This window comes from Brienomyrus brachyistius, chromosome 20, assembly GCF_023856365.1.
Source record: "Brienomyrus brachyistius isolate T26 chromosome 20, BBRACH_0.4, whole genome shotgun sequence".
NCBI classification, from domain to species: Eukaryota; Metazoa; Chordata; class Actinopteri; order Osteoglossiformes; family Mormyridae; genus Brienomyrus; species Brienomyrus brachyistius.
Genome location: NC_064552.1, coordinates 13,340,832 through 13,366,587, shown reverse-complemented (window position 1 = coordinate 13,366,587; position 25,756 = coordinate 13,340,832). Strand labels below are relative to the sequence as shown.

General features: G+C 43.2%; 1 protein-coding gene and 1 long non-coding RNA gene across 5 annotated transcripts; both read right to left on the bottom strand.

The window, feature by feature from the left end:
* Positions 1-299: 299 nt before the first annotated feature.
* On the bottom strand, positions 300-3,468 carry LOC125715669 (uncharacterized). The gene is made up of 2 exons (XR_007384143.1): positions 2,382-3,468; positions 300-1,221 (listed from the first exon to the last, which is right to left on the bottom strand). It is a non-coding gene; the product is annotated as an uncharacterized LOC125715669 (long non-coding RNA).
* A 15,235-nt stretch (positions 3,469-18,703) lies between these two features.
* Positions 18,704-24,842, bottom strand: LOC125715647 (ewing's tumor-associated antigen 1-like). Of its 4 annotated transcripts, XM_048987440.1 has the most exons (7): positions 24,775-24,842; positions 24,492-24,674; positions 23,739-23,891; positions 23,466-23,536; positions 23,235-23,344; positions 20,058-21,712; positions 18,704-19,793 (listed from the first exon to the last, which is right to left on the bottom strand). In XM_048987440.1, the coding sequence occupies exons 2-7, from the start codon at positions 24,664-24,666 to the stop codon at positions 19,669-19,671; spliced, it is 2,289 nt and encodes a 762-aa protein (XP_048843397.1). In that variant the 5' UTR covers positions 24,667-24,674; positions 24,775-24,842; the 3' UTR covers positions 18,704-19,668. The 4 variants fall into 4 exon arrangements, with proteins under 4 accessions (XP_048843397.1, XP_048843396.1, XP_048843399.1 ...); XM_048987439.1 differs by having other exon boundaries at positions 24,492-24,835; XM_048987442.1 differs by having other exon boundaries at positions 18,704-19,780; positions 24,492-24,835.
* Positions 24,843-25,756: the final 914 nt, after the last annotated feature.

Sequence of the window (25,756 nt, the reverse complement as noted above, 5' to 3'; positions counted from 1 at the left end):
GGCTGCAGACAGTTTAGGAGTTTGCATTCCACAAAATCCATCCCTCCCACCGTGCGTCGTTGCTCTTTATTTTCCACTTATCGGCGCGCCACGTTTTAAAGGACCAATCGAGACCATTTTACATGATGAGGAATCCGCCAGGAACTTCACTGCACTTTAAACTTTTTAAACAATACTTTACATGTAAGTGTAGTTTCCACAAAAATAACCAGAGTACCAAGTGTAAATAAAAAGAGATTATAGTCAAAGCATAAATTGAAATGCCGATGCAGAATGCCAAAGAAAATCATTTCGAAATGTTTTGAAGTCATCATTTTAAAGAAGTCGTTTTTAATGGAAACATCATGGATTCAAAACATTATAATAACAGAATAAACTAAAAACAAAGAAATGTTGCCGGGAAGGAATACAGACATCTGTTGACATCCATAGACATCTGTATTTATCGAATAAAATTAATCTGTTTACATTCTGAAAGGGATTTCAGTCTTTCCACAACTGGTGTTTGCACATCCTACCACAAATCTTTCTCAGATGAGTCACGAATCCCAAGCATCCTCTGTGTCACCATGCCAAAGAAATAAAACTGATATATTAGAAATTAGACGGCATTTCGGGAAAAATCTGAGGACGCTTGTGTTTACGTCAGTTTATTTCAACCCTCCTATTAAGTTGCAGGTCAGTTTGACCCATTCGAAATGTTTAACATGACAGCATTAATCTCTTTGTTTTTCAGTAAAATTTTACAACTTTTCTGCCATTGAGGCCATGAACTCAGACGGTGTTTGGACTTGGAAATGTTTTTGAATATCTGTGCAGATTTTATATACAAAGACGATTCTGCGGGTTATTCTGTAATATGGCCTTTAATGTGTGTAGGAACTTTCAAAGATCCAAAATAAACAAATATCCTTGATGCATCGTTGCTGTTGGTGAATTTATTATCTGTTTTAATTGCTCTTCTCTAAATATCTTCTTACTCAGATTTCTCTTAGCCATTGGTGCATCCGTGCACGGCGAACAGACCTAAAGATAACAGCCTGCGAGTCGTTATCTCTGGATCTGAAAGGTGACAGTGACCTAGAGGAGGGGATTTCTAATACAAGGGACTTTTCAGAGAAAGAAGACATCACTGATGCCGACGGTCCAGAATGGCTGCATTTTCTTGATGATTGTGATGATGATGAAGAAGAGGAGTAGTCCGCCATATTTGGTCTTTCTCTGATGAAAAGTAAAGGATAACACAACAACTGTCAGGGGAAGGGATCTGGCAAGTAAAGTTATGGAGAGTCGATTGAATTATAAAACGTTCTTAAGCTCTACAGCAAACGCATGGCCAACCAATAGTGTCCGATACAAGAGTTGTAACCGCATACGTTCGTGGCAGACAATCCCCACAGGATCCTTTCATTCATCAAGCAAAACAGAAGATTACCATGGCCATAATTAACCTGGCGAGGACGCAAATGTCAAGATAACGAGAAGTCACTTGCATACATATAAAGATTTTAAATATATATGAAATGAAAGGCTAAACTAGCTGTTATTCAACTGCACACACAGGCTGTGACAGGGAAGTTTAAATGGAGAAAACATGTCACTGGGATCCTTGCATGTTATCTCTAAGGTGATAATTATTTTGATAATTCTGAGATCAGACCCAGTATAAAACAGAGAAGCAGATGGCTGTGAGAAAAATATAAGCTCATACCCCTATGTTTCAGCGCCATGCTCCGTTCTGATGACATGGCCCTTTTAGAAGTAGGTAAGGGGGGGGGAGGGCAATGATTACAGCACGTTGCCACACCCAACACATGACAGAGCACTTCAGGGCGAGAGCCTGAGTGCAGCTGTGCAGTGGGTAATACCTCAGCACCACACTTTTCCAAATGAACCATTGTGAATTTTTTTCCCCAGTGGCTACAGAGTAGGATTACTGGTGGCGATCCCAGGATTCAAACCAGCGACCTTCCGATTGCTGGCACAGACCCCGAGCCTCAAAGAGGCCACTCCACCCATGTGCGCCATCAAAATCTGGCTGTACAGAAAATCCATACAGGATCATATTTCGGAGGGTCACCTCTGAAAAATCAAGAAAGATTGAAGGGCTAGGTCAACTTAACAGTAGATGTGTTCTCCAGTACGGCCTGCATCTCTTATGGGACTGAGCACGGTCCGTGTGATTTTGCTCTGAACTAGAAGTTCTGAATTCAAGTTCTGTTTGGACTGAGAAGCACTATGTTCAGTGTCTGGTTCTTGTAGGCTAATATTAGAGTCTAGCTTCCAGGTTTGTGGGGCTGGTGTTGATATGATACTGTTTCATTTCCATGTTTTTGTTTTGTTCACCAGCATCGTGTTTCCTCGTTTGTGGTTTTGGTTACCTGAGGTCTTGGTTCCGGGTTTGTGGTTTTGGTTAGCTGGCGTTGAGTTTCCCGGTATGCGACTTTGGTTAACTAGCATCTTGTTTCTGGGTTCGAGGTCTTGGTTATCTGGAATGAGCTGCACTTTTATTAGGCTTTTAGAGGTTTCATGTTCTTGTATTTCAGCCTCATGCACAACATTTGCAGTCGCGCTTCAAAAAAGGACATAACGCACAAAACAGTGCTAAATATGATGAGAGAGTTTCCAACTGAGCTTCTGAGAATGCAGTTCGAATTTCTAAATTCCTCAGATTCGCTTTCACTGATTTGCCGCTGTCATATTGTGCTGCCCCAAGAAGAAGAACATCATTGTTATATAGACAAAGCATCTGAAACCATAAGTTGGGCTCCCGGTGACTTTCCCATGAAATGGAAATGATGGAAATCAAGTCAGTGCCAAGTGCTCCTCGCCCATCCCCAGATATTCAGGCGAGACCAGATACCTCACTTCCCTTCCGGAGTTTCAAGGATCTTCTCAATATCAGTAACTGAAGCGGACTGGTCAATTTTAACAAAATCAAAGGATTCATTACAGGACAATTGCATTAAATGCAGGAACCATTTCCAATTAACAGATTACATTCATCACAATGGACATGCATGCACATGCTCATAATCACACACCACAGGCAATGGAGAGACACCAGTTAGTCTAACTGCATTTCTCTGGAATATCCGAGGAAACCAGTTTCCAACAACATTTTATGTCCAATTATCATAAAATAACATTAAGCTGTATTACTTCATACTTTAAGCTGGAATGGCACTGTGACTTAGATGGTTAAAACGCCTGTCTTGTAAACTGGAGATCCGGGGTCCAAATCCCATTGGTGCCTTTCATGAATTTCTCCTGGCTGAAATAAGTATATCATCTATTAATGTTAAAACAGCACTTGGCTGGAGGGATAGTGGCTTAGCAGGTTAGGCTGCCATGTTAGCAATTAGAAGGTTGTCAGTTCAAATCCAAAGTTCACCCAAATGACTTCACTACTGCGGGGGGTCTCCACATTTGGTGCTCGATTCTTTGTTCTCTGTTCTTCCAGGTAGCCAGTTTGATAATTACTGATTCTGATTGGCCACAAAGACTTTACACCAGCTCACAGGCAGTGCTTGGACCTTGAGGACTGTGATTTGAACAGACTGGATCTACTGGGATCTTAAGCAAAGTCTGTAACCCTGTTCCAGGGACTAGCTAACCCTGCTGTCCTGAAAAATGTACATTGCTTTAGAGAAATTTGTCTGCAAAACAAATGCACACAAATATACAATTATAAATATATAATGTTGTCTTAAATATATATATAATTTAGATATATTATAGTTTTAGGGGAGATTGTACATTTTTGCTTGGATTATTGTAACTGGCAAAAACTCTTTTTTCAGTTTTAAAAAGTTGCCTGCCAGGCTTAGGACAGTGTTTCTCAATGCAGTGCTTGGGGACCCCAGACAGCTCGTGGTTGGGAGCTGGGATGGAGCAAAAACATGGACTGTCTGCGTGTCTCCGAGGACTGGGTTGGGAAAAACTTGCTTAGACAGAGAGGCCACACCTTCCTCCAGTTCATGGTCCAATCAGCTAAGGGACTTATTTTTCATTATGATGCAAGAGGTAGGAGGCCCGCTGGCAAGTCGGTGGTGCCAAAAGAAGATTAGCTGAGGTTCCCTGGCTGACTATAGCCCTCCCTTCTTTGATTCCCCCACAAGAGAACCTCATCCATCACAATCACTGAATGACACTCATTCCCTGGGTCTGAGCCTCAACCCAAGATCTAGGGCTCAGAATAAACACTTTTATTGGCTGAGACATATGCGATCCCATCCGGCACATACAGCAGTGAATTACAGTGTGGAATTTTTAATTGTCTGTTGTGTTTTCGCTGGGAAAAGGGGTCGCTTCGCATTTAATGGGACCAGCCCTGTTTTCTATTTCTTTTGCAAATTGGTACTGTAAGTGTTACCAGAAAGTAACAAAAAAAATCTCTGTATTATTATTCATCGATTCATCTTTCATACAACTTGTCTATACAGAGTCACGGGGTCCAGAGCCGGGCAATATTATTATTATTATTATTATTATTATTATTATTAGCGTAATTTCGACGTTTCCCTCTCTGGCATGTGCTGAACCCAGGCCACGGCGGACCCACACCCCCTCTCCTCCATGATGCCTTCCAGCCGCTTCCACACCTCTGTGATTAATCGCTCTTACTTCACCGGCTGAAACCGGTTAAATGGCAGCTCACGGCTTTAGACCCGTACCAGTGGCCAAGTACTTCAAATAAACTCCCGTTAAGCCTGATGACAGATGTGTGGCCGCCCCCCCCCCCCCCCCCAACCCCACCCCCTACGACACCCCTTATGAAAAAAAAGAAAAGAAAAACTTTCATAACCTGTTATAGCTAAATAAAGATCTTTAGCGATGACCTTCAGCCCGGTCGTCCTTGAAATTAAATCTGGAGGAATATTCCTGAGGATACTTCGGGGTCAGGGTCCACCCCTTCGGAGACAAAGGCATGTGCCCAGAACAGGGTCACCGTGGCAGCCAGGAAGCCTAGAGTGGGACATACCCCAAAGGGACAGCACTCCGTAGTAGGGCACACACAGCCACTTGAATCTATAACAAGTCACCCAAAAGGGTACAAATGCAACATACAGATTCCCAGTACATACAGAGTTGGGGAGGGCAGGACACACACGTCCAGCCCTGTAGGCGTGAGATTACAGAACCACCCACTGTCCCGCCATGCTGCCCAAATTAACAAGCCCCTCTGACCGTTTCTGGACATAACGGCTCTCACACTGCGGAGCTCGGCACCCCACCCTCGCTTTGTTTTAATCTTTTATGAGTCTCACACCACTATTCCCGCATGCATTCTGATGAATCATCGCTTACCCTACGAGCTGCCTTCACTGATTGCTTTGAGTTGAAAGAAAATTAAAAGGCTTAATTTTCTTTCCGTGTAAAAGTTTTCGAGGGGGGTGGCTTGTGCGTCTCTGCAGGTCAGGAGTCTGCGCCTGTGTTTGGATGGGCGCCAGCTCGAACCCCATGGCCAGGAGAGTAAGCTGTATGCAGCAGGGCCTTAGAGCAAATGGCAGACCCTGACCCTAGGCTTTGCTTTTGCCCGTGTGTGTGTGTGTGTGTGTGTGTGTGCCTCACAGGAGAGCATGATGGGAAAAAAAAAATTTCCTATGTACCTGTACAATGGCCGATAAAGTGTCATACATTATTAACTGAAATAAAATGTTATTCACAACATACTAACAAAAACCTTTAATTATACTATAAACAAGTAACCCACTTCAAGCTAAATTACACTTAATTATTATTGATCATTTTCTCCTATTTGTCATACTTTCGCACATTCAAGGAGGCCATCGTTTTGCGTCAATGTGACATCCGAAGCCAAATTCAAACGTAAACAACAAAAAAGTCTATTAGGGCTAAATAATGCTGGTAGTCACTGGAAATAAGAACCGGCTGTTTTGGAATATTTACAAAGTGTCCTCTGGTAAAGGCCCAATTTACTCTATACGGCTAATCTGCTATGCATGCAAAAGCCGCTCACTTTTCACCATCAATGAAGCTAATTCCAAACTGACTGATTTGTTTAAGAAGGTCTGCCGTAGTTTTGTAATATCGCCGCCTTCCAGGCCGTTTCTTTGAACCTGAAGAAGTGCGTACTGCATCAAAATGGGGTGGAAATTTGAACCAGGTTTAAGAGTTTCAGTGTTGCCGTTATTGCGGATTATTACTGTGGTCGGACCAACATCCTGCACAGCTCATTAACATTAATGTTTGAAAATCGCGGAGCTTACGACAACTGCCGTAATCCGCTTCACACCAAAATGTGACAGCTACCTGCCGCACAGCCCTTTGAAAACAGCTAGGCGTACAAAAGTGAGCCATGTATATTCTGCAGTTAGTTCCAGACATAACCATTCTGTAAGGACACATTGTTCTAACTGTGTGGTTTACAGTTCTCCGTAATAATTTATGTTAAATGTAACTTAGCTCAGCTCAGCGATTCATTTAACACCATACAGTACACCGGCACTAACGCCAAGCCTGCCTTGCGTATCGGCAGATCGTTCCTGACAGGCACTACAATAATCGCCGTCTAACCAAGCATGATTCACGACACTTTGCAGTTTTACTCAACGCACCCTCTTTGCTCTATTTTCAGTTAAAATGAAAATCTGGCCCAAAGAAGCGTATTAAGTTCCTCAGGATGGCCTATGTTGCAATGGTGCTTATCCACAATCATTTGTGTGAAAAGTGCATTAACAGTAAAAATTGATACTGGTGATGAAGTGAAAACATGCAGAAGATTTTGGAGTCGTGTTCTTTACTGGTGATGTTAACTTACAAATACCCAGAATTTAATCTCTCAAGTGGTATTTGCTTGTAATGCTAAATAATGTGTGTGTGTACATAAAAAAAATTCCCCACTCGCCCTCCTGTGGGCGGTCTTTTGTCCTTCAAGCTCGGGTCCTCTACCAGAGGCCTGGGAGCTTGAGGGTCCTGCGCAGTATCTTAGCTGTTCCTAGGATTGCGCTCTTCTGGACAGAGATCTCAGATGTCATTCCTGGAATCTGTTGGAGCCACTCTCCCAGTTTGGGCGTTACTGCCCCGAGTGTTCCAATTACCACTGGGACCACTGTTACCTTCACCTTCCACATCTTTTCTAGCTCTTCTCTCAGTCCTTGGTATTTCTCGAGCTTCTCATGTTCCTTCTTCCTGATGTTACCATCGCTTGGGATTGCTACGTCTATCACTACGGCCTTCTTCCTCTGCTTGTCCACCACTACTATGTCCGGTTGGTTAGCCATTACCAGTTTGTCAGTCTGTATCTGGAAGTCCCACAGGATCTTAGCCTTATCATTCTCAGCCACCTTTGGAGGTGTCTCCCATCTTGACCCTGGGACTTCCAGCCCATACTCCCCGCAGATGTTCCTGTACACTATGCCAGCCACTTGGTTATGGCGTTCCATGTACGCCTTGCCTGCTAGCATCTTGCACCCTGCTGTTATGTGCTGGATCGTCTCGGGGGCATCTTTGCACAGCCTGCACCTGGGGTCCTGCCTGGTGTGGTAGACCCCAGCCTCTATTGATCTTGTACTTAGAGCTTGTTCCTGTGCTGCCATGATTAATGCCTCTGTGCTGTCTTTCAGTCCAGCTTTGTCCAGCCACTGGTAGGATTTTTCAATGTCAGCCACTTCCTCTATCTGCCGGTGGTACATGCCGTGCAGGGGTTTATCTTTCCATGATGGTTCCTGTTCTTGCTCCTCTTCCTTCTTGGGTTTCTGTTGCCTGAGGTATTCACTGAGCACGTCATCAGTCGGGGCCATCTTCCTGATGTAATCATGGATCTTCGATGTTTCATCCTGGATAGTGGCTTTGACGCTCACTAGTCCTCTGCCTCCTTCTTTCCGCTTAGTGTATAGTCTCAGTGTGCTGGATTTGGGGTGAAACCCGCCATGCATTGTGAGGAGCTTCCTTGTCTTGATGTCAGTGGCTTCCATCTCCTCCTTTGGCCAGCTTATAACGCCAGCGGGGTATCTGATGACTGGTAGGGCGTAGGTATTGATTGCCCGGATCTTGTTCCTCCCATTCAGCTGACTTCTCAGGACTTGCCTTACTCGTTGCAGGTATTTGGTTGTTGCTGCTTTCCTTGTGGCCTCTTCATGGTTCCCGTTTGCCTGCGGGATTCCAAGGTACTTGTAGCTATCCTCAATGTCTGCTATGTTGCCCTCTGGCAGTACGATCCCCTCGGTTCTGACTACTTTCCCCCTCTTTGTTACCATTCGACTACACTTATCCAGCCCGAATGACATTCCGATGTCATTGCTGTAGATCCTGGTGGTGTGGATCAGTGAATCGATGTCTCGTTCACTCTTGGCATACAGCTTGATGTCATCCATGTAGAGGAGGTGGCTGATGTTCGCCCCATTCCGTAGTCGGTATCCGTAGCCAGTCTTGTTGATGATCTGGCTGAGAGGGTTAAGGCCTATGCAGAACAGCAGCGGGGACAGGGCATCTCCTTGGTAAATCCCGCACTTAATGGTAACCTGTGCTATTGGCTTGAAGTTGGCCTCTAGAGTTGTTTTCCACAGCCCCATTGAATTCCTGATGAAGGCTCTTAGAGTCCTGTTGATCTTGTACAGTTCCAAGCATTCTAGGATCCATGTGTGAGGCATTGAGTCATAGGCTTTCTTGTAATCAATCCAGGCGGTGCTCAGGTTGGTATGTCTGGTCTTACAGTCTTGAGTGACTGCTCTATCTACCAGTAGCTGGTGTTTTGCTCCTCTGGTATCTCTACCAATTCCTTTCTGGGTCCCGCTCATGTATTGATCCATGTGCCTATTCATCTTAGCCGCTATGATGCCTGATAGGAGCTTCCATGTTGTGCAGAGGCAGGTTATTGGCCGGTAGTTGGATGGGACCGGTCCCTTCTGGGGGTCCTTCGGTATCAGGACTGTCCTACCTTTGGTCAGCCATTCCGGGTGGGTCCCATCCATTAGCAGCTGGTTCATCTGTGCTGCCAGGCGCTCATGGAGTGCAGTTAACTTCTTTAGCCAGTAGGCGTGGATCATGTCGGGACCTGGTGCTGTCCAGTTCTTCATGTTTGAGACTCTTTCTTGGATGTCTGCCAATGTGATGGTTACTGGGGCTTGTTCAGGGAGGTTACTGTGGTCTGCTCTTAGTTCCACAAGCCACTGTGCATTGTTGTTATGTGATGCCTCTTTCTCCCATATGCTCTTCCAGTATTGCTCAGTCTCCAGCCTTGGTGGGTCTATCTTCATGCTATTACCCTGCCACTGAGAGTACACCTTGGATGGTTCAGTGGAGAAGGTCCGGTTTATTCTCCTGGCTTCTATATCTCTGGTGTACCTCAGAATGGTGTACCAGAATTTAATCTCTCAAGTGGTATTTGCTTGTAATGCTAAATAATGTGTGTGTGTACATATATATATATATATATATATATATCCAACCTTAACTATAAGTAACAGGACTTTTGCCATATTATAGTTTTTTGACTATAGTCAGAGATTTTTATAAAATTAAGTTTCCCTACATGTGGACTCAAAAATGATCCCCACAAGGTCAAAATAACAGGGTTTTGTCACATTGTGGGGACATTTGGTCCTGACAATGTAATACATACATGGCCACACACACACACACACACACACACACACAGACACACACACACGTAAAGGCAGCTTTAGTAGTTCGGCTAGGAGCCTTGATATATTTATAGGCTACTAGACAATGACTCCTTTGGGTATGACTTCAAATGCAAGCCGCTTGGATCAATGATTCACTGATGCGCACATATCCGTGAGTTCTGCTGACTGCACAGCCTCCCTGAAAGGCATCTCTGTATGATACAGATCTCTGAATCTGAGAGATTCTGATCAGCCCTTAAACAGGTAATAGTCAGATGCTAAGAATCCATTACAAGGTTTTCACACGCACTCATTGTTTGCCTGCCGTTTATCCAGCGGCTTTGATCGAAAAAGTCCTGTTTGTCAGATGAAATCCGATGTTTCTCCAAACAGCAATTGCACTCTCCCTACTCCTGAGTGAGTCATTTTTCTCTGTGCAAGAGAAGGTGTCAGGGTTACAAATGGCATTCTGTGCATTTAATATAGTCTGAAACGTTCCAGTCTTGGGTAAATCAACCCCCCCCCGCCACAATTCCCAGAACTCCTGTTTACTAATGGATGAAAAATCTGCCTGGTAAAGTGTGCCATTAAGTGCAGCTAAAACCAACCCGTAACAAACACTTGCTGAAATATTCATGCTTTTTTCCCTCTCTTTCCTTGCCAGTTCCGGTTTTAGTTCATTTTTTTTATAGCACAACTGTAGCAGGACTCTCATGACAACTGGGGCCTGTTGTAATCATATTAAACCACTTGATTTGTGTTATACATTACACTGAGACCTGTTAATTACAGTCTTTGTTATATTAATTCAATTAATCATACCGAAAGCATATTAAACAAACATATTAATGTCAGATAAAATACTAATTTTGCGCAATTTTTTAGAACGTATGATGCGCAATGACGACGTAAACAGCCCATTATGATACGCATTATATATTTTACCGTCGTCCTGATGAGTCTTTATAATCCCAGCGTAGCTGGGAAGAGATCCCACCATACAGACTCTGCTCTCCTTGCCTTATTCACTAGCCTGCATCATCCAGAGCTCTTTATAATAGATGAGATATTGTTGGCATACCACACAGCCTCCTATGAAAGCTACCTTTGTTGTCATTCCCGAAGCACATACTGTACTCCTTTACAAAGCCAATGTCAACCGTTCAAAAGGCCTGCTTTTCAACAGCTAGCTACATCCCTACCCCACCTTGCTCTCTAGAACAGATATCGCTCCGGTCCCCAGTGCCGAGCTTTTATTTTGCCCATAAACTTTCACATCTCCTCTCGCTTCACCCATAAATGCAGCAGAAAGAAAAAAGGTGGATTTGAGCTGGTAGCTTATTTGAGGCGTCTCGGGGCTGGAAGCCGGTTCACCGTGGATGTCTGACTCTGTACGTAATGGTTCCGTGTGGCCTTTTCGCGCACGCAAGATAGGATAACCCCGACGAGGAGCCCTGAGATTTGCCGTCAGGACAGATTAACTTTATCTTCAGATGAAGAGAGGACATTGCTGAGGAAAGAAGCCGTCATCACCCACTTGGTGATTTCGGGAGGTATGCGCGGAATCCCCCTTTTAGAAGTGCGCCTTGAAATCCGCCAGGCCCATTGCTTGCTGCTCTATTAAAAGAATGTACATTTGTTGCATTACTGAATATTCCAATACGATGCAATTGTCATAATAATTCCATAGCTACATAAATGAAAGAACGTAAATACATAAATAAAACGTACTATAGAAAAGCCAGGATTACGGGTGTCGAGCCGTAAAAAGCGCTGGGATTGTATCAGGAGCCAGGTAGTAATGAAGTCCTCTCCTCTACATCGATCATCCCAGAGCTCTTTCTCGCCATTAGGTGGGAGGCTAATGTATGAAAATGTCCGAAGCTTTTCTAGAACATTAATTATTTACAGTTCCATGAGAACTCCATTATAAAAATGGTTCATCACACTGGGCTCACTCTTTCCAGCGAGCACACACACACACACACACTCGTATAAAATCAGGACCCAACGGCCTTTTCTGTCCGTAAAATCACATCACAAGGCCATTGTGTCACTTTCATTGCTCTGTAGCACAGTAGCCAAGCCAGGCTTCTAGGAGGACTAGTGCTTGGGGTCTGAGGTCATAAGCAAACAAAGGACTCTCTGATACGTTATTTTCAGGAATATTATTTCTGATATTTTCCCAGAGAAAGACAAACATGTAAGTCAATGGGAGGTATTGCTTACGACTCTTAAATATGTGCGAAACAGCATTTGGCATATATCAGAGAGCTACATTAGGACCCAGAGGATTTGTGGCTTTCGGTCCGGTGCGAGACCCTGATTAGGTGCCCCAGGAAAGAAAAAAGAACTTCAATCACTTGAATAAACATGCAGTTGCATTTATAGTTGTTACATAAAATAGAAGACATGTAAGTGACCTTTGCCACGTGTTCAAATCCCCAGGCAGAGGTCCAGTCATTTAGCCACAAATATTTAATAGCATATTGGGGATATCTTCTGCATTGAAACTGAAAATGTTACAATGTAGCTAGATGTAACAGAAACTTTTGAAAATGAACTAAATGAATATGATGTTTAACCAGTAGTTTTTTTTTAAATAGCAAATACATATACAGAAACTATTATATATTATTCTGAACTTTAATATAAATGTACACCACAAAACCACCACAGACATAGCAATGACCTCGTTCCATTGTTTGTTTTCCCAGTTTTATGGTCACACTTAGAATAATTATATCTGCCATCCATAATAAATTATTCATACGCTGCAGCAGACATGCCATATTTCTACTGTTAGCCCCGTGTATTAAGTTTGCAGCCATTTCCTAAGAGGACAGACCTCATCTCTTTATCCAAAGCGGAAACAAAAGACACACTAGATGTCAGTAGTGTTGCTTGATCGAGATGATTTTTTTACCACAAGATAGAAGTATGAACAAAATAGGAACAAAACATATCAGTGATTTACATTCTAATATAATTTATGTACTTTAACCAGTATACATTTAATTCAATTTACATATTTATGTTCTGGACATTTTTTAAATCAGAACAAAAATATTTAAAAAAATGTCATCAGCACAATCACAGAAACCATCGATGCGGTAAAAATGTACCGTCATTAAGACATAACACTGTAAAATAAATACTGTACAGCAAGGTTCTGTACTTCTCTTAAAATACTACTAGTTGCCAAATTTACCCTAAAATAGGCTACATACCTTAGTCTGTTTACCTTAACCTCCATTACAAACTGCAGCCAGTTCTTGCTTTGTCGAAACTTTGCTAATTTGATCAGAATAACAAAAATAGTTAAATATCCGCGGAATATACAATTGCCTCATTGCATAAAAATGAAAACAAAGAACTGCATGTGCATTTCAGTACGATTATAATTCATGTTATGTGGTTGCATTTGATTTTCATAATTATTCCTCGGAGGCAGAGTAGAAGTGACCGCTCATATATAAATTGGCAAGTGTTTTTCAGTTGCAGTTGTTACTCCGAGTTATTAATTTAACAGCAGTGGAAGTCTAATGAAACGATGGGCTGTATGTTTTTTTCTTTTACGCCTCCGTTGTCTTGCCATAATGGACACATGGTCAGTCTGGGTAACAGTGGCAGCTAATGTAAGAACCCAGAAATTAGAAAACATTGAATATGACAAAAATTTACGGGTATTTTCCATACTGCGTGAAACTTACACACAATCACACTTAAATATATAACTATATAACTAAATATATACAAATCAACCACTGTAAATTACATTAGTATATGATTGCAAAAATATCAAACACACCGCACACCATGTTTAATTAATATCTTTTGGTATTAATGACCGTTATGTTCGAAAAGCGTCTGATACATTTTTTTGACCAAGCCTGTCCTTCACCAAGGTAACACCGCGAGAGGAAAGGATTTTTCTCCGGGACACAATTACCAGAGCTGCGGCTGGGGTACAATCCTTGCTAAAAGGCCCGCCATTTTGTCCCCTGTGCAGCCTGCCAAAGAGGGACTGCAGCGGAGTGCCTGACCCTGCTGATTAGATATGTTATAGGTGGTGTTGTGGTGTCGCGACGGCTGTAAACGTAGCGACTGAGTGGTAAGTGTCAGGCTCGGTGTGATGGCCAATCATCAATCATCTCCTGTCAGGTTCCCTCTTCCAGTCAATGAGCAGCCTTTATTTAAAGGGGAGCAGGAATGCTGCCACACCGCAGGAACAAGCCCGGAGTTGTTTGCAGGTGCTATCATTCACAGCTGCCAATTAAACTCATGCTATTTCCATAATAGCCAAGGGGCAGAGTAAACAATGTATGCATGTGTGTATGTGAGTGTGTAGTGAAAGAGAAAAGGGACAAAACTAAAGCGTGTGTCCCTTGTCTTCTGTGACAAGCCCTACAAGCCAACATAGATCAAAAAACAGAGATGTGGGCAAATCACGGTAAGTAAACGGTGTGTGCATCTGTCACTGTAGGGCCGGCAGTACATCCTATAAAAATGACAGATAATTTAATAGGAGACAAAGAAAGAGAATGCATGTCATTAAAACACTATTACAATAATAGTATAAAACAGGTTTTTCAGCAAACAAAAAGCAAATGTCAAATTTAAAATCAATCTAATTGAGATAAAGAATATGAATCATTGCTATGTCTTCACAAAAATACAAACTGTAAAAAAAATGAAAAGAAATTGCAGTATTGTGACATTAAAGAAGCATTATGATTTAAAAGTATAATTAACTCTGCTCCAACTCAGAGATTAAGTTCCTCCATTGGAAAATGTTATATTTTATAGGATTATGGGGATTTAAAAACTACTATGTATAATTTTACACAATAATATACAAATATAGTGTTATATGATATGCTTAATATTACATTAATCCATCAGTCTTCCAACCACTTATGTAGTATTGAGTCACAGGGCATTTACTGTATATGAACTGAAACATTAGTTTTTTGTAGATCTCTAAATGAAAATACATTAAACAAAAATCTTTTTTTGAGGTACAAGATTCTGCTTGTTAATTAAGAATATATTATTCTAAATTTACTCCTGCTACTTGACTGAGTTTGCTTACTTTTCTTTGACAGCATAGCTAAGGATTTTAAATGGTTTAACCTTCCCTGTTCAGTTGCACAAAACAACAGAATCAAACAAATCTACTGTGTTAATCACACAAAATTAAAACCAACATCAACTTCAGCTAGCTTAAAGCTTACCTAACTACAAGCACAACGTTTCATGGCATTAATAAATTATCTAAAAAGAATGGATGGAGAAGTACAAGATAAAATTACCTTTGATGTGGGCAAGTAAACAAATGAATCTATTAAAGGACAAATTACATTTTTTCAGTTGCTGTTCAACCGATATAACCATAGTCGAATATATAATGAATAATTGGAGGACTGACAATTAACACCATCCTCTCCGATTAGTCAATAAAATTTTGCCACGTTATTTTTTTAAGAATGAAGAATGATAAAGCTACAAGTAGCACAAACAATCAGGGGTAACAAATACTACCGGTTTCCTAGGCCACACCTATGTGATTCAAAATTGCATGTAGGTCCTGCTGCAAAATTTGACACGATGAGTATAATGTCCGCAAGTGAGAATTCCTGGGAAGGCCCACAAGACCTCCGCGAGGTGGAGAGCAATATTAACGACAAAAGCAGCCAATGATGGGTTTTCCTTTAAAACAAGCACCCCACTCCCTATTTCCTGTGCATTTTTATTTTACATATAGCGTATACAGTGTGATAGCTAAAACGGGTTTACCAGCATCATTTCAGGGATAAGATTGCGTCCTGAGCATTGTTTGTATTTATGCTACGTTTCATTGATTACTCTATAAAGCTTATCGATAAAGCTAATAGTATATGTGGAAACAAGCTGTCATCTCTGTCCGTGAACAATAACGTCTTTGTTCCAGAGACCGGAAACATCCTGCATATTCTGGTCACCTTGTGGAGGAGGATCCAGGAGTTCCTACATTATTGACACTGGCATATAGATGATGATGAGGGGAGTGGAAGTCAAGCCCCGCCAATGACCTATAGTCAGCTCAGTCTCCCTTGACGTCTAGGTGACCATCACCCAGACCTTAACTCCAAGACACATCCTATGCTGGCTGAGCTAAATTAGCCGAAACGGTGCGGAAATGGTGCAAGTGCATGACTAAGACCCAGCTGACAGCATAGCAAATCCTCCTCAAGGCAACATTCTTCCAAAACAAACCCAGAACTGTTGCTAACCAGCCCCCCCCCCCCCCAAAAAAAAAAATCCTGGAACTTCTCCTCTCCCCTCATGCCCCACCTTGTCTCTCACTACCAGACTTTTCCAATATGGTGGCTTTTTATCAGCAACTGACTTTTTCAACATACTTGGCCCAACTTACTTTCGCTTCATGTCCCACCTTCTCATTAGTCCTTTCCAAGTGCATTCGCATGAAACCTCTCGAGAACATCGTCCGTGGATCCGAACATAAAGAACAATCAGTTCCCTGTGCCCTATTCCCTCCTGAAGCATAACAGCAAACTAATTCCAGAAAGACAACAACCCACAACTGCACATCATCTTCTTCAGAGGTGTGTTTCATTGACTTTTGAGCCCCTTCTCCTGTTCACTCCTGTGTGGACGCTCAATCGCATTCCGGATGATTCTGCCTGTCCGGATCATTTCCTTTGCCCCTAAGTAGATCTGCTGCCCGACGTCTGCAAAATGTCACTCAGAGTGTTCAAGTGAAACATTGTTTGCATGGACTGGAACAGGCTTATGTATTTATAAACTTTTACAGGACGGATGCTCTGGCGTACTGGGGATCTGATTATGCTTTTTTCATAACCACTTTTCCAGTGCAAGGTTGTGGTGAGCCTGGAGTCTATCAGAGGAGGTTCAGTTCACAAGGCAGAGGGACACTTATAACAGGAAGCCAGTTCATCACAGGGCACACACACTCTGACACACCCATAGAGACACTACAGACTTGGACAAATATAGACACCAGCCTACTGACATATTCACATAGTTATCTGAGCAATCAGTACTGGACACAAGATAATAGTTACTTGTGGGGAAAATGAAACTAAAAAAGGACTTTTATAATATTCCTTCAGGCTTTCCTCCCCTTTCTACAAACATAATCTTTAGCACAAACAGTATATAATGTCACTAGTTAAGGTATAATTTATTGTACAGCAAAATCACTTAAAATCAAGTAACAGTGGAATTGCAATTTGTTGTAATTGAAATGTTATGAATTCCAACATGATCACATCCCTGGCAGCCTCACTGAGACTAGCGGCCATCGTCTACAGCCAGGTCACAGTGCTCTGGGGCCTTAGGTAAGCCTGAAAATCCTCATGCAGGCTCTAAACAATGTACATTCTTCAGCAACCCTCTGTGCTTAGCTGTGTCATTGGTGATATTTCTTTGCTATGCTTAGTTATTGCTTCATCTATTAACAGAAAGGAGTATTCATTTAGGGCAGTGTTTCTCAACCTGGTCCTCGGGAACCCCCCAGACAGTCCACGTTTTTGCTCCTTCACAGTTTGACAAAGAAGTGGACTGTGGCATAGAGCTGGGAGCAAAGACGTGGACTGTGGCATAGAGCTAGGAGCAAAGACGTGGACTGTGGCATAGAGCTAGGAGCAAAGACGTGGACTGTGGCATAGAGCTAGGAGCAAAGACGTGGACTGTGGCATAGAGCTGGGAGCAAAGACGTGGACTGTGGCATAGAGCTGGGAGCAAAGATGTGGACTGTGGCATAGAGCTGGGAGCAAAACTGTGGATGGTCTGGGGGTCCTCGAGAACTGGTTTAAGAAACACTGACTTAACGTGACTGACATTCTGTACATGCAGGGGTAACAAATTAAAGACCATACTGTCCCATCTAATGAGATTAGGCAAAATCAACTTCATTGGACAAGCCAAAGACATCATACATAAACAAATGGACAACCCCCACTAAGAAAATGCTTGGAGAAAAGGAACTGTGACACTATCACTGCAGTGTATTAATAAACCGTGCAATAGCAATGACTATCCAACAGAACCATTCTTATCAATACTTTGATATCAAAGTCTAAGTATTAAACAAAATTAATAATGTAACCATTATCCAAAGTGTGTCTGATTTTCATTAAACAAACTTTTCAGGGTTACCCCAAGTCACGAAGAAGAAACATGAAGAAATGAACTTGGTATGTATAAATCAGTTCATTTCTACAGCTCACAGGATTACAAGAAAAAAAAAATACTACAGATATTACAAGAAAACATCATCAGCTAAGAAGAACAAAGGAGGCTTTGCTTTGCACGTGAAAGGACCATGTTGTGTCCAGACATGTTACACGTTTTCACATAAATATGTCGGACATCATGTACACACTGTATCATATTCAGCCCTCCATGACATCTGTACGCAACCATAAACATCACCCTGTTATTTTCTGTAAAAGCTACAGCGCTGTGATGTCAGAGTTCAGATGAATTCGAAAAAACTGACATGCCTTCTGCTGTTAATATATCAGACCTGAGAACGTTCTAACTGGAGCTCACTAAGGCTCTGGTGACTGTGGACTTTCACCGCCCTGATCGCATCTCTAAGCTCTTTTGTTTAGGGTGTTATATATAGGTGTACGCGGCTTATTTCAAGCAATTACTTCGGAGTCCAGAACCCATCACGTTATACACAGGGAAACAGGTCAAGTGCATGTCATCAAGACAAGGCACTGCAAGCTAATGCATGTAGACACAGTCATACAGCAAGGGCAAGTTACAGCTGCGCACAGATGGATTTCAGAGAAAGAGAAGTGTATTACGTTTGTTATAGTCCATCGACTTCAGGTCGGAGCCCTGAGAAGACCTATTCTGCGAGGCCCTTAAGGTACGCACTCCCTCACTCCCATAAACGCTCCAGCTATATAAATAAAATACATTAAGTTGCTCTGAATAAAAGTATCAGTGAGGCAACTGGGTTTAACTATTTGCTCTTTCGCAATCCTGCATCCTTCTGATGTATGGTGTCAATAAGATATTATGGATCTACAGTGAATGTTACTGACCGCATTCACTTCAAATAAATGTTGCAATTCAAGTAAAAAGCATTACCATTGTTTAATAAAGAATGTATTAAAGGAGGACTGTGAGAGCCATTCGCTGTGTAATCGACACACTCATCTGCTCAGACAAAATCACACTCACTTCTGTGCAAAACTTTTACACAAAAAAATATCACAAAACCAACACAGAAGACCACAATACTGTTTATATACAGTTAAACAGAGGAGGGATCGGGAATCTCACACTTATACAAAGCTTATCCATTATTAAAGGGGCGAGACTATCACGTTACACAGTTATTAGCTATGCTGAGGGCATTATCAAGGAGGTGGAAAGGCATCTGAACCCAGAGGAAACTTCTGACAGATGAGAAACAGGTGCAGGACCTCAGGCTTGAGGGTGCCAATCTAACAACACGGACCGGCTGCTTAACACCTTGCTTATTTTCCTTCACAGTCGAAGGAAAACAAGCGATCGGTGATTGTAATAAGGTAACCAGAAGCTGGCATGTTCAGAGAGAAAGACAGAGAGACATCTTCCATATCCCTGAGTAAGGCTGTGCAGCTCAGCTCCACAGACTAAAACGGGGACCACATTAACTTATTTATAAAGACTGCATTGCTGTTGCAATGATGGCTGCTGACCACAGAAGGCGCCATTTGGTCTTCTTCAGAAATGCACTCAATATTTCATTTCACACCAACGCTGGCTGAGGAACTTCAAAACCCTGGGACGCCTCTGTTTAACTGCTCTACTTAAAGCTTGAAAATGCTCATTTTTAGGTCTCTCTCCTTGTTGAAATGTTACGGTCTCCCTCTATAAAAGAGCCGGGGGATTTCATCCCACGTTCCCTGAGGCCACCATGCATCCCTTCACAACCAGCACTCAGCTTTGAAAGCCAGTGCTGATTTGGAAGCTAAAGGGGGGACCTCTGATAGTGTCCATATCCAGGTCCCGGGTAATATAAGGACAGCAGGCCTGGAGAGCGGGCCCCTCAGGTCGGGGCCCGAGGCCTCTGAGAGGCCTGCAGCCGCAGCCGTCGCCGAGCCAGGGCCTGCTGCTTCTTCCTTTCGATCTCCTCCTTGGTACATTTCACAGCTACCTGGCTGGAAACAAACACTGCGGAAATAAGGACATAATAATAAAGAAACGGTTAAATTTAGTTTGGAGGAAAACTTAATGCAAAATGAGATGATGGCATGGTGTACGACAGAGGGTACCTAACAAATTTCAAATGTTTAACCAAATTCTTGACCTCTTCTAGCTTGTAGGTGTATTCACTCCACTTAGGTTGATGGCAGAGCAGAGAATCGCCTTTGGTCCTGTTTAACAAAGGCTGCTAACAGAGATTTAATGAAGCCACTTATTAAGGATAAGACCTACCCTTGGTGGAGAGGGCTATGGGCTCAGACAGGTGCCGCTTAAAGGAGCTTGGACGGGGGGGGTCAGCCGTGCTTCCCGTGGATGCTGGCCACGTCTTTTCCCCGCCATCCTGCACGCCGCCCACAGGCCCACGGGTCGAACCTCCCACCGTAACACTCCTCACTTGCGTGAACTTGTACGGCCTGCTCCCATTGCCTGAAGGACCCGTGTTTGAGGTGGTGTGACTCCTAGAGGCTGACCCAACTGCCCTGCCCTGGGATTGGTTGCTGTGGGAAGCAATGGGAGGGGCCAATGGAACATAGGCGTTGCTTGCTGGTACTGAGAAGGAACGGGTGAAGGCACAGGGGGACTTTGGCTGCCGATGTGTGACTCGGGTCAGCTGACCATCCTCACTGCCCAGGAGGGGGTTAGGATTAACTCGGCACTGTTCAGCATGTGCTAGGGAGGGGATTCCAGCACTTTGCGAGGTCTTTTCCACATCGTTACAGATTTGATACAGCAAGTCATCATCTTCGGTATCATCCCATAGGGAGTCGGACGTGAAAAAAGAATCCAGATCTTCATCGGTGACCTCCTGGGCAGAGCCCAGGCCCATACTAGCTGGCTTTTCTGAGGTCAAGGAGCTTTGGCCTACCGAGGTCCGGTCTCTGGCCCGGACTGACGGCATGGGGGGGCGGGAGCTGCTCAAGGTCACCGAGGTCTCTCTGACCCCAAATGACCTCAGTGGTGCCCTCTCTTGCTGCTTATTAGAAATGTGCTGGGTCATTTTGTCACCTTGGTTCCTGGTTGCCACAGAAACATGGCTTGGACAAAAACTGCTTTGTGTCTTTACCTCAGGTACCCCACCACCGGCGGAAAGGCCCTTCGGGAATGTTCCAGAATATGTTCCTTGCGGCTGGAAATGGGGGTTCCCCTCCAATTTGAAGGTTGTTCTATTTCTGACCTTTACATTCTTCACTGGAAAAATCACAGTGGAGCCAAAGCTGCTGGCATCTCCACCCGAGTTCAGCCTGCCAGACTCTGCAGTGCGGTCAGCAGTGGATGGCTGGAGCGATTTAACCCGGTTGTCCTTTTTCTCAATCTGGTCTGTCTGTGTCGAGCAGTACCTGGGAGCTACGGAATGAGGCGGGTTTAGTGTCATCTCAAGCACAAACGAGTCGTTGAGTAAATCGTCATCCCAGTCATCATCGAAATCCTGGCTCCCCTTGGGAACCTTGTTTGCATTATCAGAAGACGTTAAGGGAAGGTTACCGGTAACAGAATTAACCGCCTTTTCAACAGATGGTCTGGGAGGGGTCAGCATCATCTCCTGTGATTGGATGGGAGTGTTCGGGGTCAGCCCCTCACTGAGGGGCTGAGTTGACCTATCAAAAATCACGTCCAGGCTGTCCTCAGATTCCAGTCTGAGCTCTTCGTGCTTCTGAGGTATCTGTTGGGCAACATTAGTGCTCCCGGGGGCCATCCCCTCCCCGGTGCCCCCCAGTTTACTCAGCATGATGGGTGGGTCGATCTCACAGTCTCTCGGAGTCCCAGCCTCACCCACGTCCGTCTCCGCGGCCCGCAGGTCCCCCTCTTTTGCCTGCTCCTTTTCTTGCTGAATCATATTAATGTCAAACTGCTTGGCCAGCTTCATAAGGTCCTCCACACCATTCTGCCTGTATGGGGAACATGGATGTGTGAAGTCAAGTCTAAATGTTTACCTTAAAATAACAAAAGATACCTAAGGACCGGAACACTACATTCCCAAGCGGAGATGTAACAATGTAGCGGGATATTTCACAATTAAAACATATGACGGTACGCACTACAGGGGTGTAACAGTGCACCGTGGCACAAATCATTTATTAATGTTAATGCAATAGGGTGCAATAGCCTCCATTTTGCTTTAAAATTGCATTTTGCACAGGAGTCTGGAGAATAAGGGAAAAACAGAAACAAAATGGATTGAAAACAACTTTTCTGTAAATGTACATTCCATAAGAAGGAATAAATAAGATTTTTGAGATACTGGTTTTCTATTATATTTTGTAGAATATATTGTAAATGTATTAAGCTATGAGTGAAATATTGTAAATATTTCAAAATATTTACAATTAGCAGGCACTTTGGCTCACATCTGTGGAGTGAAATCAGGCTCCACCTCTTTGCATGAGTTTCCTACAACAGTCTGAAGACAGGAGAATTCAGGTAGTTTGCGGAATGGGAATAAAGTGTGTATGTCGTTTGCGGTGAAATACAGTAAAATCCCAGGACTTCAAGGGACCTGGCAAAATAGTCCGTTATATCTGGAGTTGCTGTATGCCCAGAACACAACTACAGGACACCATTTACTCATGCCACACCTCAGCAGACACACTTGTGGTACAGATTATTGTATATGTAGTAATCCAACTTTAACTGAACAGATGAGTGACTATTAATAATCCCGACTCCACCGGCACGACACGTGCCTTGTAGGCGGAGCCTGCATGTCCGTTATAGCCGAATAAAACTACAGCTAAAAGCGGCCCTGGGGACCAAATAGTTTGTGCATTATAAGCGAAATTCCGTTATAAGCGAGTCCGCTATATCCGCTGCTTTTTCTGCATGTTCTTAAAGGCGCACGGCCGGGACCAGCAGACCTCGTCCGTTATAGACGATATTCCGTTATAAGCGAGTCCACTATAATGGGACTCTACTGTAGTATTAAGCGCTGTTTAAAGTAGGCTCAGTATCATTGTGATCCTAAGTGGACAAGACATTCCTGAAAATGGAGAGATGCTTTCTGCATGTTTTATCTATTAACTGTAGTAGACACTGCAAACGTCTGTCTTCAAAATGCAGCACTGAGGTCAATGTGGTTTTAAAGATTAATTATGTGCCTCATCCATCCATCCATCCATCACCGTAACCACTAAATACCAACTGGGGTTGCGGGGAGGATCGGAGCCTATCCCAGGAACCACAGGTGCAGGCGGGAACCAACCCTGGGCGGTCGCCAACACACCGCAGGGCGCACATGCACAGCCACACTCACACAATAACAGGGCCAATTTAGACTCGCCAATCAACCTGCCCTGCACGCTTTTGGACCATCGGAGGAAATTGGAGCCCCCAGCGGAAACCCACACGAACACGGGGAGAGCGTGCGAACTCCACACATGCAGTATGAAATTCAAAACCTAAGGATGAAATGACCTTGTGGATTTCTTCCGGGTCCGCTGGTGCTTGACCTCAGGAGTACATGGAATAGCACTGTCACCAATCCACTGCAGTAATTTACATCCAGAAGCGCTTGGCCTCTCACCCTGAAGAAAACATCCAGGTTAGTGCCCAAATGTAGTGCAACAAAGACAGAAATGTCATATCAAATGAAACCGGAACACTAGGAAGACAACATTCAAAGTCAATTCAAATGTTGTTACGAACCGCAGGAGCTATCCGACTGACGATTTCTGAAATGTCCACAGCCTTTCGGGATGCTTTAGCAGCCCCTTTACCTGTATGGACAAAAAAAAAAAAACAAGTTTACTAAATTAAACAGGCACTGTGAAGCATTCATTTTTTTCAAGAACTGGGAAAATCAAAGTGAATTAAAAAAATTGTTTCAATGTTCAAATAGATATTGAAGTATGAGAAGTCATATTTAAGACTGTATATGATAGCACAAAAACAAAAAAAGACGACAGAATAAATACTGACCTTTTCGGACAGGTGTAGGTGAGGTGGCATCCCATATGATATCCTCTATGTCATGATTCGGAGAGTCTGCACTGTTCAAACCGTTAAGCCTAATTTGTGTGCGTCTTTTCGGAGTCTTCCATTCTGACGAGGGACAAGAAGTAACTTTACCATCTGGTGGTAGACAAAAGCAGAAAGGGCCGTGCTATGTACAGGGCTGCCACAAGAACTTCCGTGGTACATGAACTTAAATTTTCTCAGGTTGCTGATGTGATAGGCAAGGCAGCCTTGGGATGAGCCTTGAAGATCTGCTTCAGTGGCCTCTACATATAGGGTGCCAGTCCATAAAGCAGACCCATCTGAGACCAGTAAAACAGACTGGAATTGAATAGTATAATGCGTCACCAGGGGTCAGTCACAAAACGAGTGAAGGCCATCAAATCAACATGCATGAGTTAGAAAGGGGAGTTAGAAAGCGGACTGAAAATTTACGTCTAACGGACAGTGAATTCTGCATTTTACATACATTACCTGAACTCACAATCTGCTAAATATGGGATGACTTCGAAGATTATTAAGCATCATACAGGCTGCGAATTCTACACATCTAAAAAAATAACTTTCCGGTGTAAAAAAAAAAGAGAATAACGATGGTCGACCGATTTTAAATAACCGGCTGGATAGCAATACAATGGTTCAGTGCACCTGGCTGATACTGTGAGCTGCTGTCAGAAGTTTACCGCTAGCTGGAACTTGGGTGCCTCTTGCTCTTACCGTTTTTATAGTTATATGACGATTCGAGGGAGGGTGACTGCTGTGTTTGTCTCAGAGACCTGCTCAACTTGTTGCTTTTTGCTTTATTTTGAGAAAGCATGGACATCCGCTGTGTTTCACGTTCGTCTAACCGAGGGCGACTTGGAGAGGCACAGTGCTTTCTCCTTCCACTCATAGCTATTCCTTTATAATTTCAAACCACAACATTATGGTTAAAGTTGATTTCCCCACCGTGTCACTAAAATATGAAGTTAATAACCGTAGAGTAAAATCCGAAATCTACCGCCGCCGTCTGAATGTCCGCCATGTTGCTCCAACGTTTCCTTTGTATCTCATTAGTTGAGCTGCCGGCTCGGCGACTCTGATTGGTTGCTGTAAATCACGCTTTATCTCGCGGTCTCTCTGTTCACGACACGGCGTTAGCGTATTTTTTTTAGTTGTCATGGTGGGTGCAATGGGCCATAGTTATAATTGTATGAAATTTTGTGTTTCTCCCTAAGATTAAACACAACTGTTTTGTGACTGTTATAAAGTAAGCCAAGTATAACGTATTGAAAATGATACATCTCTACGCATCGGAAGCATATCTGCTCTTCATAATTAAATGTACAATAATAATAATCTAATATTTGTAACATCTAATATGTCTTATTTTGTCCAATATAGTGTGTAATAGGAGTGTAATTGCCATGACCTGCCTGTAGGATCCTCTAGTGTACCACGCCCCCTTATTAACCACGTGTGCAGCCCCGATAGTGACCAGCTGTTTCCTGTCAGATTGATTCCTCCGGTGTATTTAAGTCCACGTCAGCGTTTGTAACTCTAGGTCTGTCATTGAGGTTTTGATGTTACATGGTCCTGTGTCCTGCATTTGGAGTGGTTCCCAAATAAACCCTTCGATCCTGATTCCTTGTCTGCCCGTTCCTGCTTCCGTGTCTAGCAGTCATCACAGTAACGGTGACTAAAGGGTGTTATTTCATGTCTAATAATGTTTAAAAAAACCGTATTTAGAAGGTCGTAAACAAGTTTTATATGCTCTAACTAGGAATATGTTCGAATTCGAAATAAAGTCTAACCTGATTAACCGCGATAAACGAGGGCCGACTGTATTTCCATCCATCCATCCAATTTTTTTTAAACCGCTTGTCCTATTCAGGGTCGCAAGGGGTCCGGAAGCCAATCCGGAGGCTACGGGCACAAGGCAGGGAACAACCCAGGATGGGGAGCCAACCCATCGCAGGTTCAAAATATCTATGTGTATAATC

Bases quoted from the DNA above. Each gene is read 5' to 3' on its own strand.
- LOC125715647 (XM_048987440.1), bottom strand. From the start codon at position 24,666: ATGAGTGGAAGGAGAAAGCACTGTGCCTCTCCAAGTCGCCCTCGGTTA. The intron at 21,713-23,234 runs GTCATTTCATCC...TTCCCCATACAG, and splicing joins ACCCGGAAGAAATCCACAAG to GCAGAATGGTGTGGAGGACC. The intron at 19,794-20,057 runs GTAGGTCTTATC...TTATTTCCGCAG, and splicing joins CATAGCCCTCTCCACCAAGG to TGTTTGTTTCCAGCCAGGTA.